The sequence below is a fragment of the Micromys minutus genome, assembly GCF_963924665.1.
Source record: "Micromys minutus genome assembly, chromosome: 4".
NCBI classification, from domain to species: domain Eukaryota; kingdom Metazoa; phylum Chordata; class Mammalia; order Rodentia; family Muridae; genus Micromys; species Micromys minutus.
The window spans coordinates 82848521-82869668 of NC_137973.1; the positions used below are offsets into that span (position 1 = coordinate 82848521).

The 21148-nt window shown below is 45.9% G+C and overlaps 1 protein-coding gene across 1 annotated transcript in view; it reads right to left on the reverse strand.

Moving 5' to 3' along the window:
* The window catches only part of GIPC2 (GIPC PDZ domain containing family member 2), a gene marked incomplete at its 5' end in the record, with an annotated part of 65725 nt that overhangs the window by 3935 nt on the left and 40642 nt on the right, over window positions 1-21148 (reverse strand). The window contains 2 exons of the mRNA XM_080916573.1: window positions 4513-4594; window positions 11078-11184. Coding sequence (XP_080772699.1) covers window positions 4513-4594; window positions 11078-11184 — 189 coding nt within the window. The remainder of the gene's footprint in view (window positions 1-4512; window positions 4595-11077; window positions 11185-21148) is intronic.

Consider the following 21148-nt stretch of genomic DNA (forward strand, 5'->3'; position numbering starts at 1 on the left):
GTCACGAGCCAGAGTCATTTATCCCAATCCCAGAATTTCCCCGAAAATAGAATTCTGGTGATGAGGTGACCCTGACTGTGTGCAGGCTCATTTTTAACTCTAGCTTTTTCTCCTCTGAGCAGACCAATCTGGGGTTCTACTGAGTCCGGTTATTCATTTCTTTCCCTAGATTTGGGAGATTTTCCTAAACACTGACTAGATTTTTCTATGCCTTTAGTTTTTAATCTCAGCTCATTTGTTCTTGGGTTTGCTGACTGTCTTAGTCAGGGTTTCTATTCCTGCACAAATTTCAAGACCAAGAAGCAAGTTGGGGAGGAAAGGGTTTATTCAGCTTACACTTCCACAGTGCTGTTCATCACCAAAGGAAGTCAGGACTGGAACCCAAGCAGGTCAGGAAGCAGGAGCTGATGCAGAGGCCATGGAGGGATGTCACTTACTGGCTTGCTTCCCCTGGCTTGCTCAGTCTGCTTTCTTATAGAACCCAGGTCTACCAGCTCAGGGATGGCACCACCCACAATGGTTCATCCCACCCTTCATTGCTAATTGAGAAAATGCCTTACAGTTGGATCTCATGGAGGCATTTCCTCAACTGAGGCTCCTTTCTCTATGATAACTCCAGCTTGTGTCAAGTTAACACAAAACCAGCCAGGACACTGACCTTGAAAGTGTGTGGGCTTTAGTGCTTAGCTGTCTTCTTCCCTGGTGTCTAAGTGTGGGATGCATAACCTTATCTTCTGATCATGATATTCTTGCTTTTGTGTGACTTAGTTTATTGGTGATATTGTCACCGTGGTTTGATTCAGGTTTGTTTGTTTTGGTTTGGTTTGGTTTTGACTTTTATTACCAACATTTCCTTTTGTTTGGTTGGTGGGGTTTGAAGACAGGGTCTCACTATGTATCCCTGGCCATCCTGGAACTCAGAGATACACCTGCCTCTGCCTCTGCCTCTGCCTCCTGAATGCCAACATTAAAAGCACCCAGCATTTCTAAGCAGTGCAATATGATGCTTCTGTGTTTATGTGTTTACACTACAGAACACCTAAATCATGTTCTACTGGCTGGTTTTAAGTCAGTTTCACACAAGCTACATTTACCTGAAAGGAGACTACCTTAATTGAGAAAAATGCCTCCATGAGCTCCAGCTGTAAGGCATTTTCTTAATTAGTGATTGATGGGCCCAGCCCTGGGCTGGTAGACTTGGGTTCTATAAGAAAGCAGGCTGAGCAAGCCAGGGGATGCAAGCCAGTAAGTAACATCCCTCCATGGCCTCTGCATCAGCTCCTGCTCCCTGACCTGCTTGAGTTCCAGTCCTGACTTCCTTCCATAATGAGCAATAATGTTTAAGTGTAAACAAAATAATCCCCACCCCCACCACCAACGTCCAAAACAGAACATGCACCACAGCACCTGGCACATTTATACCTTTTTTTTTAACTTCAACTTTCTTGCTGAATTTTTCTTCATTTACTGGTTTTCTTCTCTATACACACACACATTTCTTCATTTTTCTGCTTTTATGTTTCTTGTGTGTTGCCCCTGATCATCTGACAAGTGTGCTCTTAAGTCCTTTATTTGACGTTTTATCCAGTTTAATAGTATCTTTGAACTCAACTGGTGAAGAATTACGGTCTCTTGCGTTTTTGTGTTGTGAGGAGTTATCTGTTCGTTGTGCCACATCCATTTTATGTGACTTCGTGAGCAGCACCTGCTCCTAATGTCCGGTCGCCAGCACCTCTCAGAGAGGAGAAAACAAAATACTAAAACGTCAGCAACGGGGGACCCAGCAAGACCCAGCGGAACACTTAGATTTAAACCTCGTAATACATCACCTCCTACCGTAAACGGACTGGGTCAGAGCAGACTGTGGGTGAGATTAGCATTATCTGAGGATAGCACAGAGGCAGGAATGAGAAAATAAAGCAGGGGGGAGGGGGAGCCGGAAGAGGTCCGAGGTTATGGAAACAAAGAGTATATAAGAGTGTTAAGGGGAAAGCCGAAGGAAAACTTTAATAAAAGAAAACAAAAGTCAAAAGGAGGTCACCCAATCATGAAAAACACATAAACGAAATTATAAATGCGTCAGAGCTTTGGAAATAAGATAAAGCAACAATATACCAAAAGCATGATAAAAAGAAAACTAAAAACATGGACTACCAAAACAGGTGGCGTGCTACACTGGCTTCTCTTGGGTCCTTTAAGCCCCGGTAAGTCACGTGTCTTTGGGGCCAGGGGCAGGTAGACTCATAGACCCCCCCCCACACGCGCCTTTTTAATGCCACTACTGTGCTAGCGTGGGTCACATGTCAGCTGTCCGCCCAACCGCCTTAACTTCTGTGGCTTCTTCCCATAGGAAGGGCTTCTACTAACTACGTTCAGCTCTGCATTCTATGGGGACAGGCGGATCTGCTGTGCTCCCCAAACCTCTCAGTTCATACACCACTGGGTGACTAATGCTCCACCTGAGAGAAGTAAACACAACTGTGAGATCGGTGCAGGCCAATCTGACTCTGAACCTCTAAAACTCCCTAAGCGTTAAATGCCCTGAGGAGGAGGGGAGGCAGCAGGTGCCAAGGACCTCAGTGCAACCACGGGGTTCTCAGTTCCGTGGCAGCCTTAGGTGGCTCAGGGTTGAGCAACCTTCTGGCATCCGGTTCAGGACTATAAGACTACAAATTCATTCTAGGATAAAGAGGCCGGTGCCCAGACGTTGAGGGTGAGACCTCGTCTCCTGTACACTCCACTGACAACCTCCCAGTCTCTATGTCCGACTACCTCCATGCGTGAGATGTAGTAGGTTGACTTCGGGCTCCCTGGGAGTTATAGCGTGAGCCTCTGCTCATGAATACATGCAGCAGCCTGGGAGAAATCACATCACATCCTGCTGTAGCCAGCCAGCCCCCCACCCCTTGGAACCAAGAACAGGTACCGACTAAGACTGATAGACCACTCCAGTCTGAAGGAAGGGATGGCAAACCCAACCACCAGCTGCAACTGCAAGATAAGTCTATAGCCCTAACTAGTGCCTGTTTCCAAGACCGGTGTAGGGGGTGGTTCTGATGCTCTGATCGGGAAAGAATGATAAAGGTCCTGTTTCCCAATTGGTTCTTGATCGATCAGTAAAGGTGTTATCGTTCAATGGCTGGACAGAAGAGGCGGAACTTCCGGTTTCCCCTACAGGCAGGCTCCAGAGGCAGGAGGAGGAAAGATTCATCAGGCTTCAGTGCAAGAAAGAACCATCAGCCACATGAGCTCTCCATTGGCTACTTCCCCCAGTGGGCCTGGGGTAGCAGGCAGAAGATTAGAAACACAGCTAAGCTGAGGGAAGATTTGGGGTGCTGAGCTAGGACTAAAGGTAACCTAGCAACTAAGCTGGGGGAAGACTTAGAGGTGTTGAACTGGGAGTGAAGAGAAAGGCACACTAGCTGAGGAAGGCTTAGAAGAGCTGTCGTGTGTGTGTGTGTGTGTGTGTGTGTGTGTGTGTGTGTGTGTGTGTGTGACACAGCATAACCAATCATCTATGTGTGAGTATTTTATTATTTTATCGGTACAATATGTATGTGCACCATGTGTGTGCAGTGCCCATGGAGGCCAGAAGAGGGCGTCAGAGCCCCTGGAACTGTAGCTACAAATGGTTGAGCGTTGGAAACTGAACCCGGATCATCTGCAGAAACGGTAAAGTTGATCTTAACTTCTGAGCCAGCTCTCCAGCCCCCCACAGCTGGCCAGGTTTGAAGACAAGATTCATCATTGGATGTGTTATAAAAACAGTAAATTTCTCCTACTTTTTTTCCACCTTAAATACAGTTGGAATTGGGTTTTGGGTTTTGTTCTTGCTTTATTTTTTGTTTTGTAATATTGGCTACTGGCAGGGTGGCAAACACAAATTTTAGTTGACAAATCAGGGTCTTGCCCCATTAACAATAACATAAAAAATTACCTAGGAAACACCCAGAAATCCCAATGCCAAGCCAACTTACTCATGAATTCTGAGTCTTTTTCTCCCTTTTCCAGAAATCCAGTTAAATTATTTACAACTTTAGTATCATAGTACATAACATAACCAATCATCAATGAAAAGGTGGCACATTCGACAAGAAAGCTTTTCATAAGCACCAATTATCAATATATTTTCATATATATTTTAATGCACAGAACATGGAAGAGGTGGTATTATTTTTATTCACAGTGTCACACATGGTGCACATATGTGTTTTCTGAGAAAGGGTCTCTATCATATAGCTCTGGCTGTCCTAGAGCGCATAGTGTAGAACGGGCTAACCTTGAACTCACAGAGCTCCACCCATCTCTGCCTCTCAAGTGCTGAATTAAAGGCATCGGCCACCACACCCAGTCTAGATAAAAATGTAAAAGTTGACTTAGCACCAATACCTCTCAGCAGGTAACAGGGTAAATGCTTGCTCTTTACTGTTTTTATGTCCTTTTGTACTCATCTTGAAGGTATAATTGGGTATCATTTGTAAACAGCACAGAAATTATCATTAACAGTCTCACCTAAGTCAATGTCTCGAATCCCCATGTACAGTTCAAGGAGATCATCAACCTTTTCGATCGCCTTTGCTTTGGCTTCAGAGGGCTGTGAAGAGAGAAAGACAAGATATTGCACTTACTTAACAAAATTCCTTGATGGTCTGAGCACACACAGCAGGAAGTAGCGGGTCCATTAGCTAATGGTGGACATATCTGGGATATAACACTTCCTTATAGATAAATAAAAATCGATACAGTAATGCTCAGCTATAGTATGGATTTTTTTTTTTTTTTTTTTTTTTTTTTTTTTTTTTTTTTTTTTTTTTTTAGAGAAAAGGACACCATTTCTAAGAACTGAACTACATGGATAGGACCAAGCTGTAATAGTGATTAGACAACTGTTTTAAAGATCATAACAGGTATACAAGCTGGAGGTCTTCAGAACATGATTTAAGAACTGTGTTTCCAAAAGTGGGGAGGGACCAGACACACAGGAGAGAGACACCTCAAGTAGAAGGCAACATACAAGAAAAGTCCGTGAGAATGTAAAGTCTGACAGAACATGTCACAGTCACTGTAAGAAGTTCATGGGTCTGGAGAATACAGTCAGGTGGCTCGAACTTAGGGAGCCTGTGTCACTAAAAGGTTGGGAATCCTCAATATTTCTCTCTCTCTCTCTCTCTCTCTCTCTCTCTCTCTTTCTCTCTGTCTCTCTGTTTCTCTCTTTCTCTCTCTCTCTCCTTCTCCCCCCTCATGTGTCTGTGTCCCTGAGTGTATCTGTTTGTGTATGTGTGTGTCTGTGTATGTGCATGTGTGTGTATCAGTGTGTCTGTGTACCTGTATGTCTCTGTGTGTGACTATGTATCTGTATCTCTGTGTGTCAGTCTGTCAGTAAATCTGTGTGTCTGTGTATCTGTATGTCTGTGTGTGTCTGTGTATCTGCATATCCCTGTGTGTGTTTATCTGTACATCTATGTGTCTGTGAGTGTGTGTGTGACTGTGTATCTGTATGTCTGTGTGTCAGTGTATCTGTGTGTCTGTGTGTGTTTCATGTATATGGACATGTCCAGCATATCTGTATGGAGGTCGGAGGCTGACATGAATGACTCTCCTCAATTGCTCTCCCTTATGGTTTTTGAGTCAGGATTTCTCTCTGAACCTGAACTTTACTGACTCAGCAAGTACAAGGGAGCCTCCAGTCTCCACTTCCCCTGCTGGGATCATCAGTGTGTGTGGATGTGTACATGAGAAAGCACCAATGCATTGTGTGTGACTATGTGCATGTGTGAGGAGTGTGGGTCTGTGTGTTTGTACAAGTGTGTATATGTGAATGAGTCAATTTTTTGTGTGCATGTGTGTAATATTTGACTGTGAATTGCATGAAATGGTGTATATGTGAAGTGTGCGTGGAGAGAGAAATGTGGGTGTATGCATGTGTATGATTTTATGTGAATGTGTGAATTTGTGTGTGCACATGAGTATGTAGAATGTTTTATATAAAGTAAGTGCATGTGAATATGTATACAATTATGTGCATTTGTGTGTTTACAAGGTATACATGTATGTGAGAATGTGTATGCATTAGTCTATGTGTGTGTGTGAGCAAACTGTTTGTGTACATGAGTACATGAGTATGTATGTGACGGTATAGAGTATGCATGTGTGTATGAGTGTGCATGCTATTCTGTGTCAGTGTCATTGTGTGAGTGTATGAGCATTAGTGTATGCAAGTGTGTGTGTAGTTCATACATGTGGATGAATGTGTAAGAGTTTATGTGATGTATGAGTGTGTCTGCAGTTGCATGTACATCATTATTCTATGTGTATACATGTGTGTGGAGTTTTTATATGTGTCAAGTATATGGACTGTGTATCTATATATGGATATATATATGTATGTATTGCAAGTGTGTGGTTATCATTGTGTGAATGTGTATTTGAATGTCATTGTGAGTATATATGTGTATGGATAGCTGTGTGGAACATGTGAGTAGTGTGCATATATGTTGTATGTGAACCTGTGAGAGTATGTGAGTAGAGTACATGAGTTGGTGTGTGAGTGTATGTGTCAGTGTGAATACTATGCAGTGTGAGTGTGTGTGTATGTGTGTATCTATGTGCATGTGTGAGTACCAGTGTGTGCATGTAGTTATATATGTGAGTGTATAAAATATATACTCATGCACATGTGTTGGAACATGTTAACATGAATGTACTGCCTTGTGGGGATAAAAGCCAAGGATTGTACATCATACAGCATCAGCTGACTCTGATATTAACCTTCGTTTCTCCCTGGCCACAGTGTAAGCAGCGGAACAAGCGGCAGTGCTCCTCAGGTTCAAATGCCACCACTATCTGGCCACTGGTTTTGGAAACAGTTCTTGATCCCTTGTCTCTTTCCAGCCACGTTCTGTCTGCTTGGACCCCCATCCTTTCCTTTCGGGCAGAGGTTTCCTAATTTCCTTCCTACTGCACTGGCTGGTTTTGTGTTCACTTGGCACACGCTGGAGTTACCACAGAGAAAGGAGCCTCAGTTGAGGAAATGCTTCCATGAGATCCAGCTGTAAGGCATTTTCTCAATTAGTGATCAAGGGGGAGGGCCCAGCCCATTGTGGGTGGAGCCATCCCTGGGCTGGTAGACCTGGGTTCTATAAGAAAGCAGGCTGAGCAAGCCGGGGAAAGCAAGCTAGGAAGTAACATCCCTCCATGGCCTCTGCATCAGCTCCTGCTTCCTGACCTGCTTGAGTTCCAGTCCTGACTTCCTCTGGTGATGAACAGCATGTGGAAGTGTAAGCTGAATAAACCCTTTCCTCCCCAACTTGCTTCTTGGTCATGTTTGTGCAGGAATAGATACTCTGACCTAAAACACACCCACTATTCCCTCTGAAATCCATCCTGCTCTTCAGCCAAGGAATTTTTCTAAAATACACAACCGACAGTATTGCCACCCCCACAGTTACCACAGGACCTTTCACAACCTCACCCCATCTCTTCCTTCAGCCTCCTCACCACCCAGAGGCACCTGCTGCACCGCTAGCTCTCCAGCCCCCCAGCATCGTGCATTCCCCAAGCCCGTGTTGTTTCATAATACATCTCCCACTTGCACCGACTCTGCCGCTTTCTGGAAGAACTGCTTGCTGCTTTCTTGTCTTCCCTCGTCCCTCACAACCTCTTCATTGTGACACTGTGTTCTTCGGCCCTGACCTCTGGTTCCTAATGGCTTCTGTTAATGCCTCTCTGTCTCTCTTCAAGGGAGGAAAGGGGCCGTTACTCTTTCTTTTATCACTGGTGGCCAGACTGCCAGGCTCAGCAAATGCAATGAATAAACAATGCAGCCTGGGAGTGGAACACCACGGTCAGCTTCCTGCATTTGTGCCAGGTCAGGAGGGCGACCGTGTCAATTCCTGTAAGTTCTTAAAATCCTTCAGAAACCTGATTGCAGGCTATTTGCACCAACTTAATCTTAGCATCAAACTAGCTTCTTATCATTATGAGCTAATTTTAATTGACCTATTTAATTAAACAGACTGTGCAAATCTGTGGGTTTTCCAATGGTTATATTTGAATAGCTTTTTCTTCACTCCCCAAAGAGATCACAGGTTACCCTCCTTCCATTGATGCCCACAAGTACCCCATTAACTGTGTTAACTATTGGGAGATGATGTTCATCCCGTGGGACACCCTCCTTCTTCTGCACCCCATGTCAAAGCTGCTCATTTTCCTCACAGCCTCCCACAGAAAGCCAAGAGAACATTCTCCTAGTGCTCAGTTCGAGCTGCCACCCACTGACTACATTCCCTCACAGAGCCCTGCCTTCCACGGAGGCTTGTTCGGTGATTCAGGAGCAATGGCAGTCTTCGGCAGTACGCCAGGCAGTGATGAGCAAAGGAAGGAGGAAAGACTCGGCCAGATGCCCCGCCCCGCTGTCCCACACAGAACTCAGGGCTCACTTTCAAACGCTTCGGCTCTGCTGTGTCTGGCTCTGGGGTGGCTAATTTTCACTGTCATCCTGATGAGACATATCCGTAGCTATGAGTGTAACTGTAGAAACATCTCTGGGAAGAAGGGATGTTCTAGATCAGGCTAGCTGACATGGAAGACCCACTCTCACCGTGAGCAGCACTGTTAAATGAACTGGGGTCTCAGGACAAAGTAGAAAACGTGAGCTGAGCACCGGCGTTCACCCCTCTTTCTTCATGAGCCCCTGCTCTGGCTCATCACCACCGAGCTGATGACTTGAGTTCCTAACTCTCCACCTCCTCCAAGTTCCTCAAAGCACACAGCATCCTGAGTGACTCACTAAGTCCCAAAGACGGCGTTGACTTACTGGTTCTTTAAGTTTGGGTTCTATCAAAAGAGCCCTTCACTGACCTAGACACTTGTCATCCAGTAAGATCTGTGGACTACTCAGTAAACAGCATCCTAGCTAGTCACCTGACTGACCCTTTGTTCTGCAAACCATCTGAGGGCAGCACTCACATAGACTAGAAGGGCCCAGTGTCTGGGGGTCAGAGGACAGCATACAATCTGTGACGGCCCAGGGCCTCCCCTCTGCTCTTAGGAGCTGCAAGCCTCTGGTCCCTTCACCTCTACTTCATCTGCACTGCCCTCACCGCGGTGGGTAGACTGGCCTCTGGCCTGCCCACTGGGATCTCTGCTGGCTACACTCTGCTCTCTCTTCCCCTCTGTCCCTCCATCAGCTCGTCACCTTCTGGCATTTTCCACGCTGACACTGACCTTTGCGTTGACCCAGTCAGTCAATATGTGAAACCCTTGCTTTTCTCAAAATAAACCCATAATTAACTCATTAATGCTGAAAACACGTAAGTCCCTATGACACATGAGATTCTGTTCTAGGTGACCAAGACTGTGAACTAAAAATGGATGAGATTAAACAAAATAACGACATAAATACAGCAGTATTTGATGCTTTGTTAAAAAAAAATTAAGGTTAAAAAGTGGCCACTTGTGCCAGATATTCAGAAAAGATGACATACAGGCAAAAAAACACAAACGAAGTAAGAGCACACTAATGCCCTGGGCAAAGGAAACAGGGTCTGGGAGAGGGAGGAGCCTGTCTGAGAGAGGGAGGGGCCTACCTGGGAGAGGGAGGAGCCTGTCTGGGAGAGGGAGGAGCCTGTCTGGGAGAGGGAGGGGCCTACCTGGGAAAGGGAGGAGCCTGTCTGGGAGAGGGAGGAGCCTGTCTGGGAGAGGGAGGAGCCTGTCTGAGAGAGGGAGGGGCCTACCTGGGAAAGGGAGGAGCCTGTCTGGGAGAGGGAGGAGCCTGTCTGGGAGAGGGAGGAGCCTGCCTGGGAGAGGGAGTCTGAGAAAGTGAAGGTAAACGAGAGCACGGTAGAAATGGGAGGTCAGTGAGTCTTAACTGTAAACCCCAACCTGGGACCCCACCCCACTCTTGCCCAATTTGCATCTTGAAAGGATAATCCTGCTTCCGTGCCCAGCGCAGAAGGAAAAGGGAATAGCAGCAGCCTCCAGGGTAGGACAAGGGTGCCTGAGGTCTCAGTGCGTCAGGGAGGCGGGAAGAGGTGGTATATCACAGAGCAGGACCCACAAGGTTTTGCTGGCAGGAGGAATGTAGAGCGAGACAAAGAAAAGCCAGAGACTAGGAAATACTTAGGAGATTGAACATCACAAATTGTCTTTCATTACAACAGTCTCGGTAAGTGTGAAAGACCAGGATAAAGCCTGACCCCCTAACAGGCAAAGTAGAAGACCCCTAGCAGGTAGAATAGAGCCAAAAATGTAGGATGGCAGGTTCAGTGACTGCAGGAACTGGCTGACCATAAAGAATTTATGGCCTTAAGGTCAAGGTGACTCTGTTTCAGAAACTGACTGACCATAAAAACATAAAAGTTAAATAACACATTATAAACAATCTTAAGAAACCGGATGTTCCCCTCGAGATTCTTCACTGGTAATTTTCACCTTATAGGCAATCTTGAGAAACTAGATATTTCCCTTACAATTCTTCACTGGTATTTTTGGTATTTTCCAATGACGTATCCCCACCCCACCCCCCTGTTGTGGTTTGTTTCCTTTAAAACCTCCGTCTCCCAGCCACTCCGGGTCAGACTCCTCTACTCCAGCATGGGATATGAGTCTCGACCCCAGTGCACTGGTCAATTAAAAAACCTCATGTAATTGCAGCAAGGACGGTCTCTCGTGAGTTCTTGGGGGGTTGTATTATCCCGAGACTTGACTGAGGGTCTCCCTCTGTGAGGGTCTTTCAAGTGCATTGCTCCTGACTCTGCCTGGGTTGAGCTCTTTTAATTTTTAGATAATCCGAATGTCCACAGACAAGTCTTGACAAGAGCTGCAGGAGTGGGAGGCCCCCACTGACCCCAGCCTCTCTTCCCAAGCTCTGGTGTCTTTTCCTCTTTCGTCCTCGGTGGTTTCCATGTTGCAGGAGGAAGAAATGAACTGAAAGCCTGAGTTTTGCGCCCGCGCACTTTTTAACCACTATGATTATGTTAGCTTTATCTCCAGCTCTAATAAATGTACAAGTATTAGATTACATGTATGCAGCCCTGTACATTGCCGAACAGAATGGGCATGAAATGAACTAACATACCAGCTCTTCTACTGTAGCGGGGCCTTTCGACCTCAGACGAAGAGTCCCTCTCGAAGTACCAATTTTTTCTGTTGATGTCTTTCCGGCTTTAGACCTTGGTCCTATTTCTGTAAAAACAAAAACAACAAAAACAAAAAAAGCGCTGAGTAGAAAAGGCATGAGCTCAGAAAAGATCCCAACAGAAGCAGTGAGAGCGATAGGTTCTGGTAGGAAACAATCTGCAATTGTAGCAGATTTGATAAGGACGTGCCTTCTTACACAGTTACCAAAAACACAATAAGCCCACCTGGCTTCCATTATTCCCATACATCTGTGGGCAGTTGGAGCTACCAGAAGAAAGAAAGCTACCAGGAGGGGCTCAAAGCTTTACAACAGGAACAATAAGAGTTGGTTTTATTCTCAGAGTGAAGAGGTGTGAGTGACCCAGAAAGCAGCCAGGAAATCCCACGGGGACCTCATCTCTGTCAGAAAGGTGGGGAAGGAAGAGTCTGATGGCAGAGAAGAAGCACCGTAGCTTGGTGCTTTGCAGACAGAATTCCACCTTCCACACAGACGGCTGTTGTCAACCCCACCTTACAAATAAGGAAATTAAAGTCAGTGCGGCTGGAATTCAAAACCACTCTGCCAGGCAGAGTGCCTCATGACTAATCCCAGCTCTTAAAGGCTGAGGCAGGGAGATTGCTAAACTCCAAAACTTTAAACATGATCCCAAACTCTTCACTCTTTACTTAGCAACACAGCAGCCCCATAGCAACCAGAAGCTGGGAGAATGGTTTCAAAGGAGTGAGGCCCTGAAGAAAAACAAGCTGGGGCAACTCCAAAGAAGGAACTCCCAGGGTCTCCGGGGACCATCCAAGAAAGGCCACTGCTGTCCTGGGGCTGGCTTTGCCTGCACTTTATTTTGATTTTTCTTTAGAAGTGCACCAAGTGTTGTTTTCCAAAGCATTAATCCTAAGCAAAACAACCCAGGGAGAGGGGAGGGCAGGTAATTGGAAGGGGTGTGCCCCATCTAGACTTCTCCAATAACACATGCCCTGTGGGAACACAGGCCCTGCTTAGCCAGATTCACTGTTTGGCAAAGAAACTGGAAACTCAGAGATTTGTATGAATTTCCTGGAATTTTTTTTTTCAATTTAGGGCAGTAAGCCTAATCCTTTAAAAATAGCACATTGACAAAAATAAAAAGAAATCAGAATCTAAGTAAGTACAGGTTACCAACCCATAACCTCCGCAAATGTGTCCAAGTCCCTTTGGCTGCGTTCTCTGCAGCTGAAGCTTAGGGCACGGGACAGGGGCTCTTCCACCAGGAAGACAGCTGAGCCTGTAGTCAGTGAGGGTCTGCAGAGCACGCTGTTGAAGTGAAGCAGGGAGAGAGGTCTGTGCGGACATCAGCACCCTAGACCCGTTTGTAGCTTCTGCCAAGTTCTGGTTTCTTTCTGGATATGTAGGTCATTGTGATTAAGAATCTTACACACTCATTTTAACGTAAATTCAGGGTCAGGATCTCCAAAATCCAAATTCTCCTCCGAAAGTCACCACAGGATGAAGAGACAGCCTCCCCAAAAGGAAAGAAAGCCATAAATGGTGCTGAGATGGTGCCCAGATGTTACTCGGTGACTGGGCAATTTTCCAGAACAATGAGACTGCACCTGAAAGCTCACAGCACTGGCCTGCTTTACCACATGTCCCTGGGGAAGAAAGGACCCTCCGCTGCTCAGAGCACAGCTCCACAAGGAATGCCCAGCGAGAAAGAATAGGTCAGTCTGTCATTGGCACCGCCCAGCAGTGGGAGTGTTCCCAGCCCAGGGTCACATCCATAAAGCAGGGAAGTCAGGCTTAGCTGGATGGTACCCACACAAGTGCACACACCACACTCAAGTTTTGCCACGTCCCAACAGAGCTGGGAAACATGTACACATGCACACTCCACACTGACTGTAGATCAGAAATGACTTCAGTTCCCGCCGCCATCACTGCCCTGCTGTCTCCGCTTTCTGCCGGGATATTTTATCACAGCGACAGAAAGGAAGCTAGGACAAGTCTCCACCCTCTCTTATTCCCCTCAACAGCGGAGTCTAGAAGGGAAATTATGGAAAATAGAAGAGTGTTTGTTGTTAGCAAATTACTTTTAGAGCTGTTGCACAAGTATACTCCCCACAGACCACGTCCCCAGGCTCCGCCCCCTCGCCAACCAGAGCAGGGAACACGCACTGTCTATCACCCAGAGTCCGCGTTGACACTTGGCTCATTCTTGGCATCCTATACTGCGTAACTGTTTAGGGCCACGCACCCACCGCTGAGTATTACGCAGAGTTCAGTCACTGCCCCAGAATTTCCTTAGGATAGGATTCGCTTTTTTCATCATAATCTTTTCTAACAGCCATCTTCTTCCCAGAGGGTGTCATTTCCAAACCCACCACTTGGTGGCACTAAAGCAGAAGTTAAGCTCTGGTTTACACAGCGTCCAGACAGGCTTCACGCAGCCAAGCTTTTCCCAAGATTTGAGATTTCAGGGACAGGTCAACTTGTTCCTACTTGAAAGCAGGCAGGGCGATCCTGCTCGCTGCTCGCTCACCCTGAGGCTAGTGACGGAGAAGACGGGTTTAATGTTTGGGGAATGTTTAAAAGATTCTGAATGCCGATAGTCCGGCGGAATTTGGAGTATAGCCTACCTCTGCATGTCCCAGCAGCCAGGCCAGAGCCCTAAATCCATCCGTGAGTCAGACTGTAGATCCGGTAACCAACCCCAACCTGTAAAGTCACTATGCCCACGCATGAGGATTCTCCTCTCTACCCAGGAGATGCATGGCTACCTGTTCTGCCCCAGTCACTAAGAATCTAGAACACTCCAGCTCGGTGAGGCTGGCTGCGTCTGCAGTGAACTGAGTGGCACCGAGAGACAGCTGTGTCTCTCCCAAACCTTCTCGTAGCTCTTACATCTGTCACTCTAATTATGTGATTTAATTGTAAAGAACACGAGCTGACGACACGGGGGTGGGGAAGGCGTGGGTGGGGGAGGGGCTATAATTACCAGGAAAATTAGGTTGAGTGCTTTGGAACAACTCTGTAAGAGCTGAGGAAAACAAGGCATGTGGGCGGCGCGGCCCTAGGAGATTAGAAAAAGTATTTTAACCACGATCTTTTCACAAAGGTGGGTCTTCTTTTAATGAAAGAACTCACACGCGTTCCTTAACCTTAGGTGTGGCAGCGGTTACACACTCTGGAGACAGAGACAGGAAGATAAGAATTCAAGGCCAACCCCTGGCTACATGAGACCTGAAGAAAGGAAGGAAGGAAGGAAGGAAGGAAGGAAGGAAGGAAGGAAGGAAGGAAGGAAGGAAGGAAGGAAGCTGCGGAGAGGCGATTTCACATACTCTGATTTGTGTGGTCTATCCAAAGAAAAGGCCTCTTAGGAGCTAAAGGACAAAGTCTCATCCACAGGATCCACATAAACTCACCCTCTGACCTCCATAAATGTGCCATGGCATGTGTACACCACATATGCACACTGATGATGACGATAATTATGAATGAAAATAAATAAATAATGATGGCGATGATGAATAAAAGGCCTTTTAACAGCCTTTTAAAATAATATACATTTTTATGTTTCAATTAAAAGTCAGTGTTCACACAGACATGAATTGCTTTAGTGGCTATTAGCTGACATTTTTGGCAAGCCTACACACTCAGGATCTTAGCTGTATGGTACGAAGAGATGTGTTTGTGTCCAGACCCACCCCAAAGCTAGGATCACAGGGAAATCAGTATAGACAAAACTGATTCGAAAGCCTGTTCTCAGGAGAAGAATTATAGAACTCTCCCCATCTCTGCATTGCCACCAGGTGGTTGGTTACCCTGGAGTATGGTGCCACACTTGAGGACAGGGGCAAAGAACAGGACCTCAGCAAACAGCACAAAGGGGCTCAACTCCACCGGAGAATCAGTGGTCAAGAGAGTCGGGGAGCAGGAAATAGCTCAGAGCATGTGCCTGGCACGCCTGAGCTCCCAAGAATCCGTCTCACAAGCATGCAAGAGACGTAGGGAAGGGTTATACCTCAGACAGCTGGAAGCCATGTTTATATAGAAGGTGAAAGGAAGAAAAAATCGGTATTTTAGTAACTTAGGAAAAAGAAATCAGTCTCTTACAATTCAAAACTGGTGTAATATTTTTAAATATTTCTCATTAGATTTCATCTGAATGTATGGTCTCATTTCGTTTTCCTAACTCCTCAAAAATACATGATCTGACCTTTTAAATTTTTTCTTTCTTTTCTTTTTCTTTCTTTCTTTCTTTTTTTTTTTTTTTCTTTAATTTATTTGATAGCTTCTTACTCACTAGTTCAGGGTGACCTGAAGAACTCATTACATAGCAAATACCCACTTCAAACTCCCACGATCCTCCTACCTCAACCTCTTGCATGAGCTACCAACCCCAACTGCCCTGGCCCTTTGGGATATCTTATGGGGACTCCCCACTGAGATCCGGTGGCCCCACCTTACACTTGGCTTTCACACGATGTTTCATAGCTCAGGCTAATGGTTTACCCCATGTGGCGATCGCCCCTGGTCAAACCTGCACTGTGACCCACAGGTACTGGTTCAGAGCATGGACTTTAGACAGCTGAGCTAGCATCCTCAGCGCTTTCTCTGCAGCTGGAGAAGAGAAATTCTTAAGCAGAGTTTCATCTACAGAGCTGGGCAGGCACCCAGAGAGCAGGGAAGACTCTGGGCCTGGCTGCCTAGCCTATTAGCCGACTGTTATAGGTGCCCAAGGCCTTGAGAGAGGGTGAGGCTGACTGAGGGTAGGAAGGAGGGAGAGAAGAAAGAAGGAAGGGGGGAAGAGTCTTCACTTCTTCCAAAACAAAACCATTCATACTCTTTCCGAAAATGAGCATACAAAGGTTTCTCTTCTTAAGCTCTAAAGTTGTCACTCCAAACACCAGGAGCATGGGCCTCTCTCCCTTTTTCTCTCGGTCTCTTTGTCCTAATTAGCATATATTTTTACCCCTCTCTAAAATAAAGCCATATAATGTCTCCCTTCAATTTGTAGTAACAGCAGATAAGCCTCCTTGTACTCTCTTCCCTCAGACAGATGCAGGCAAAGCCCCCACAGGCGCTCCATGCTGGAGGCCTTAAAGGGGAAGAAGAGTCCTGTGGTAAAGATGAATGTAATCCCAGAACTCTAGTCCCCACCCCTCCATCCCAGAAAGGGGAACACAGGCCTCCCACAACCTGCCAAGCTTCCATCTTGAGTGGAACAGAGAAAGAAAGGTGGAGGAGACAGTTTCTTGACAGAACTTTGCCAACAGTCTCAGAACTTCAAGTCCAGGGATGCTTGCCGTCTCAGGGTTCCCAGAGCAGACTGAGTCTCCAGGACATAACACAAACCAGGTTCACTAGGAGCAGACCCCACCACCGGCCTATTCCACAGGAAGAGAGGGTTTTACACAGCACTGAAATAACCTGTGTTATTTTATACAACTGTGGCACTAAGTGTTCTTATTTGAAGTCTATGTTCTTTTTTCTTGTTACAGTTTTACTATTATTTTTAAGTGTGTGTGTGTGTGTGTGTGTGTGTGTGTGAAAGAGACAGAGACAGACACACACACACACAGAGAGAGGGGGGGGTAGTGTCAGTGCACAGACAGCTGGTGACTTCTGAGGCATTGGACCTCTGGAATTGGACAGTTACAGACGGTTGTGAGTGGTCTGATGTGGGTGCTGGGAACTGAACCCAGGACCTCTAGAAGAGCAGCTCTTAACCACTGAGCCATCTCTCCAGCCCATCGACTCCATGTTCTTAGCACCTTAATCTGCAGCTATTGGAGGCCCGAGAGGGCTCCTGTGCTTCATGCTCACGGTCCAGAGTCTTCCTCTAAAAGATGCCTAGGCAGACACCCAGCCACCGGGGTAAAGATGATGAGACCACAAGCAAAGGCAGACAGAACAGAGCAGAGCAGAGGAGAAAAGGCTCCAGCCCATGGGCTCTGCAAAGCTGAAGACTCTAAAAGCAAGGAGAGGGCAGTTTCAGAGTCCCGCCCAACTGGGTGACTCTGCTCTTTCTCCCTGGCCTGCCTGGGAATGATTCATCTAAAACTTCCCTCCCAACTGCTGCGAGGCCAGAGCTGCCTAGGATACTTGGCAGCAGATCAAAGGGCTGGGCATGGAGGGCGTTCCCTCAGGCCAAAGCTCCACACTGGGAGTTAGCAATTATGTCGGATGCGTTTATGCGTGCTCTACACATGCCATGCTTTTGACTTTTTTTTTTTTTTTAATTAGTCGACAACTTTTTGCTTTTTGGTTTTATCTATCTATCTATCTATCTATCTCTCTCTCTATCTATCTATCTATCTAGAGGCGTGGCCTCATGTAGCCCAGACTGGCCTTGAATTTAATTTGTAGTCAAAGGTGATCTTGAATTCCTGATCCTCCTACATTCAGCTTCCACGTGGTGAGATTACAGGTTGAAGATTCTTAAAGTCCTGGTTTCTGTGGTACTGGGAACCAAACCTAAGGCTTTGGGCATTCTAAGCAAACACTCTACAACTGAACTACATTCCAGCCCTGTTTTTCTTTCTTTCTTTCTCTCCCTCTTTCTCTCCCCCCTTCCCCTCTCTCTTCCCCCCCTCTCTCCCACCCCCCACCCCGCTCACTCTTCTGTGGAGATGAGAGCTGAACTCACTACATAGACCAGTTTGGTACCCAACTCAGAGAGCTGCCTGCCTCTGCCTCCTGAGTGCTGAGACTCAGAGGCTTGCACCACCACACCTGGCAAAGCTTTGTTTTTAATCAGGGTTTACAGCCTGCTTAGAAAAAGTCCCTGTGTTGGTGGCCAGCTGGGTCTTCCACTGAATATACTTAGACCAGTTTTGCTTAGAATTCATCTCAAACACCTACAACACCCCATTAAAGCCAACTGGCCTTTCGTTCATCTTCTTCCATAGAATCAGTGGGACAGGGTGAACTAGACTGCATTACCACTAGTGACCCTCCCATTTTGTCCTTGTAAGCACTTCAAAACCTTGACCAAGACAATGTTTGTCAATGACAGATAAGGTGCAATATACATATAAAACCGAAGTCTCCCCGACTTTCCCCACAGTCACTTCCTCACCCCAAATGCCCCTTTCTAATTTTAACACCATCATTTTTTTTCAGCCTTCTGGGACAGAAACCTTGAGAGTAAGGTTGAGTTATGGGCTTCCCTCCTACAGGCTGATTCTAGTTAGGATGTGACTCAGCCCTTAGCACACACCCTTAATCCCGAGCAGTGAAGGTAAAGTTAGTCTGTAGAAGAAAGCCTCCATGTTTAGAAGTGATGTCGAATTGACTGGCAGACAAAGTGACAAACCAGAGAAAGACCTGACAGAATAGAATACACCCAACTCTCACAGGAAGAGAGGGAGAGATGGAGGGGAATGCAGCAGGGTTCATGGGGAGCAGTTGCAGTGGAGTTGAGAGGGAGAGAGTGGAGCAGCACAGAGGGGGAGGGGAGGCAGTTTTACTGGGAGAGTTTTACAGAGACCGATTGAAGAACAAGCCAGACACAGATGAAGACAGAATAGAGAAGGAGGAGGAGCCAGAAGTGAGGAAAGACTGCTAGAGTTACAGGCCACACAGAGCGGTTCAGGGGTCAAGAGGAAAACCAGACTGAATCAGTTAACTGGGGGAGGAGCCTGAGCCAGAACAGCTGAGTTCAACCAGCCAGAGCTCAAAAGAACGAGGAAGAGGTGAGAGTTTATCCAGCAGCGAGTCTCAGAGGCCGAAAACATTCCAGGCCTAGATTAGATTGTACAGAGGCTAGAAGCTTCCAGGACTAGGCCTAGGTTAGCAGACAGAGGCAGTAAACCTTGGAGATAACAATTAATTTAGGAGAATAAAAAAATACATTTATGCTTAAATGTTCCTCTTTTCTTCCTTAGGAATCCCACTGCAGTTCACAGTCCTAAGCACTTAGCATTTCCTGTCTGCTAAACTGACAGAAACACCATCCACAGCATCTTCTCTAGTCAGATTTGACTTAAGCTTTCTGACTTAATTCCTATAACTTCATTTTGTGTCACTTTTTTTTAAAGGTTTATTTATTTATTATGTATGAGTAAACCGTAGCTGTCGTCAGACACACCAGAAGAGGGCATCAGATTCCATTACAGATGGTTGTGAGCCACCATGTGGTTGCTGGGATTTGAACTCAGGACCTCTGGAAGAGCAGACAGTGCTCTTAACCACTGAGCTATCTCTGCAGCCCTTGTGTCACTTTTAAAACCAGTATAGAATGGCTCGCTCTCGGCCTCTAAAGAAAGTGCATGTTGCCCACCTGGCTTCCAAGCTCTCCTGACATTGCTCTAGCTTTTACAGACTGTCCTGCTTTGGTTCCTGCCACCCACCTTCTAAACCCTCCTGCCTTCAAATATGGTCCTCCCAGGTCAAGTTCAGGTGTGATTTTCACAGAGCATCTTTCTCACCTAGGCCCACCTGCTCCCCATATCCCGTCTCACAGTGCCCATAAGACTTCTAGTGTGTTCTATCCACAATTCTATACATAAGAAATGCCAAAGCAGGGGCTAGCAAGATGGCTCAGTGGTTAAAGGCACTGGCTGCTCTCTCAGGGACTTGCGTTTGGTTCCTAGCTCCCAGCTCTGCCCACTCATCACCTGTAACTCCAGTTCCTAGAGATACAATACCCTCTTCTGGCCTCCTCAGGCACCAGGCACAAACACACGTGCAGACAAAACACTATACACATAAGTCTTTTTAAAAGTTTTTTTAAAAAAAAAAAAACATAAATAAGGGGCTGGAGAGATGGCTCAATGGGTTAAGAACACCAACTGCTCTTCCACAGGTCCTGAGTTCAATTCCCAGCAATCAAATGGTGGCTCTTGACTATCTGTAATGGGATCCAATTCCCTCTTCTGGTGTGTCTTAAGACAGCAACGGTGTACTCATATAAATAATACAAAAAAATTAAATAAGAAAACCAGAAACAATTGTCAAATTGGACATTTGGTCCCCTACTAACACCGTACGAATGCATTGACCCATTCTTGTACCAACCCCAGCTGTGGGTTTCGTGAGAAAACTCATCTGTCTTTGTTGTTTGGGTGGACTTTGTTTCCGTCCCAGAATCCAAAGGACTGAGGCTGCTCTCAGTGATCACAGCCCCACCTTGTCCTGTCACTGTATCCACTTTTGAGCCAAGGCAGGGCCAAGAAAGTCTCTTGCAAAACCACCACTCCCTCTCATGGTTCGAACACCCGGTGCCATCTAGTCAGGTGGCCCAGTACTTTCTCTGGTAATCCTTTGACATCGGCACACACCTGGCGTTGACATCTGTCTCATGGCATCCTCTTTGGGAAGTTTCCACCCAGCCTTACCACTTACTCCCACCTAACAACATTCATTACATTTATTTTTATTTATTTATTATTTATGCATTATTATATATTTACTTATACATTTATAGATTATTATGTTTATATACTATTATGTATTATATATTATAATACATTTATATGGTACTATATTTTATTATTTATGTGTTATATTTACTTATACATTTATAAATATGTTTATATACTATTATATAAACATATTATATATTATAATGCATTTATATGTTGTTATATTTTTATTTATTGATTATTATCCTCAGCTCCTGAAGGAACTGTGCAGTCTATATCAGTGTGGCAGCCTCTGAGCCTTCGAGATATCCTAAAGCAGGAACATACACCTCGGAGCTGGCCAGACTTGTCTCTCCCTACACTTCCACTCCAACCCAGGTGACTGATGAGTCATTAACTACACCAGGACTCAGTTTACTCCTCTGGAAAAGTCTTCCTGGGACCGTATGAGGATTAACTCGGGCCATAACAGGCCTGGCAGCCCTGGCTCCTGTCTCGGTGCTAAAGTATCAAAAAAGATGCAAACAGCAGTGTCTGTGCTCCGAGTCCTTCATCTCCCCCCTACATCCCAAGGCATTCCGATCGCACATCCAGCTCGTGTTATTACTGTTAGTAAGATGAGTAGCTTCTTAGTGCATTTGCCTCTTTATGTAAATGTAAACTCCTT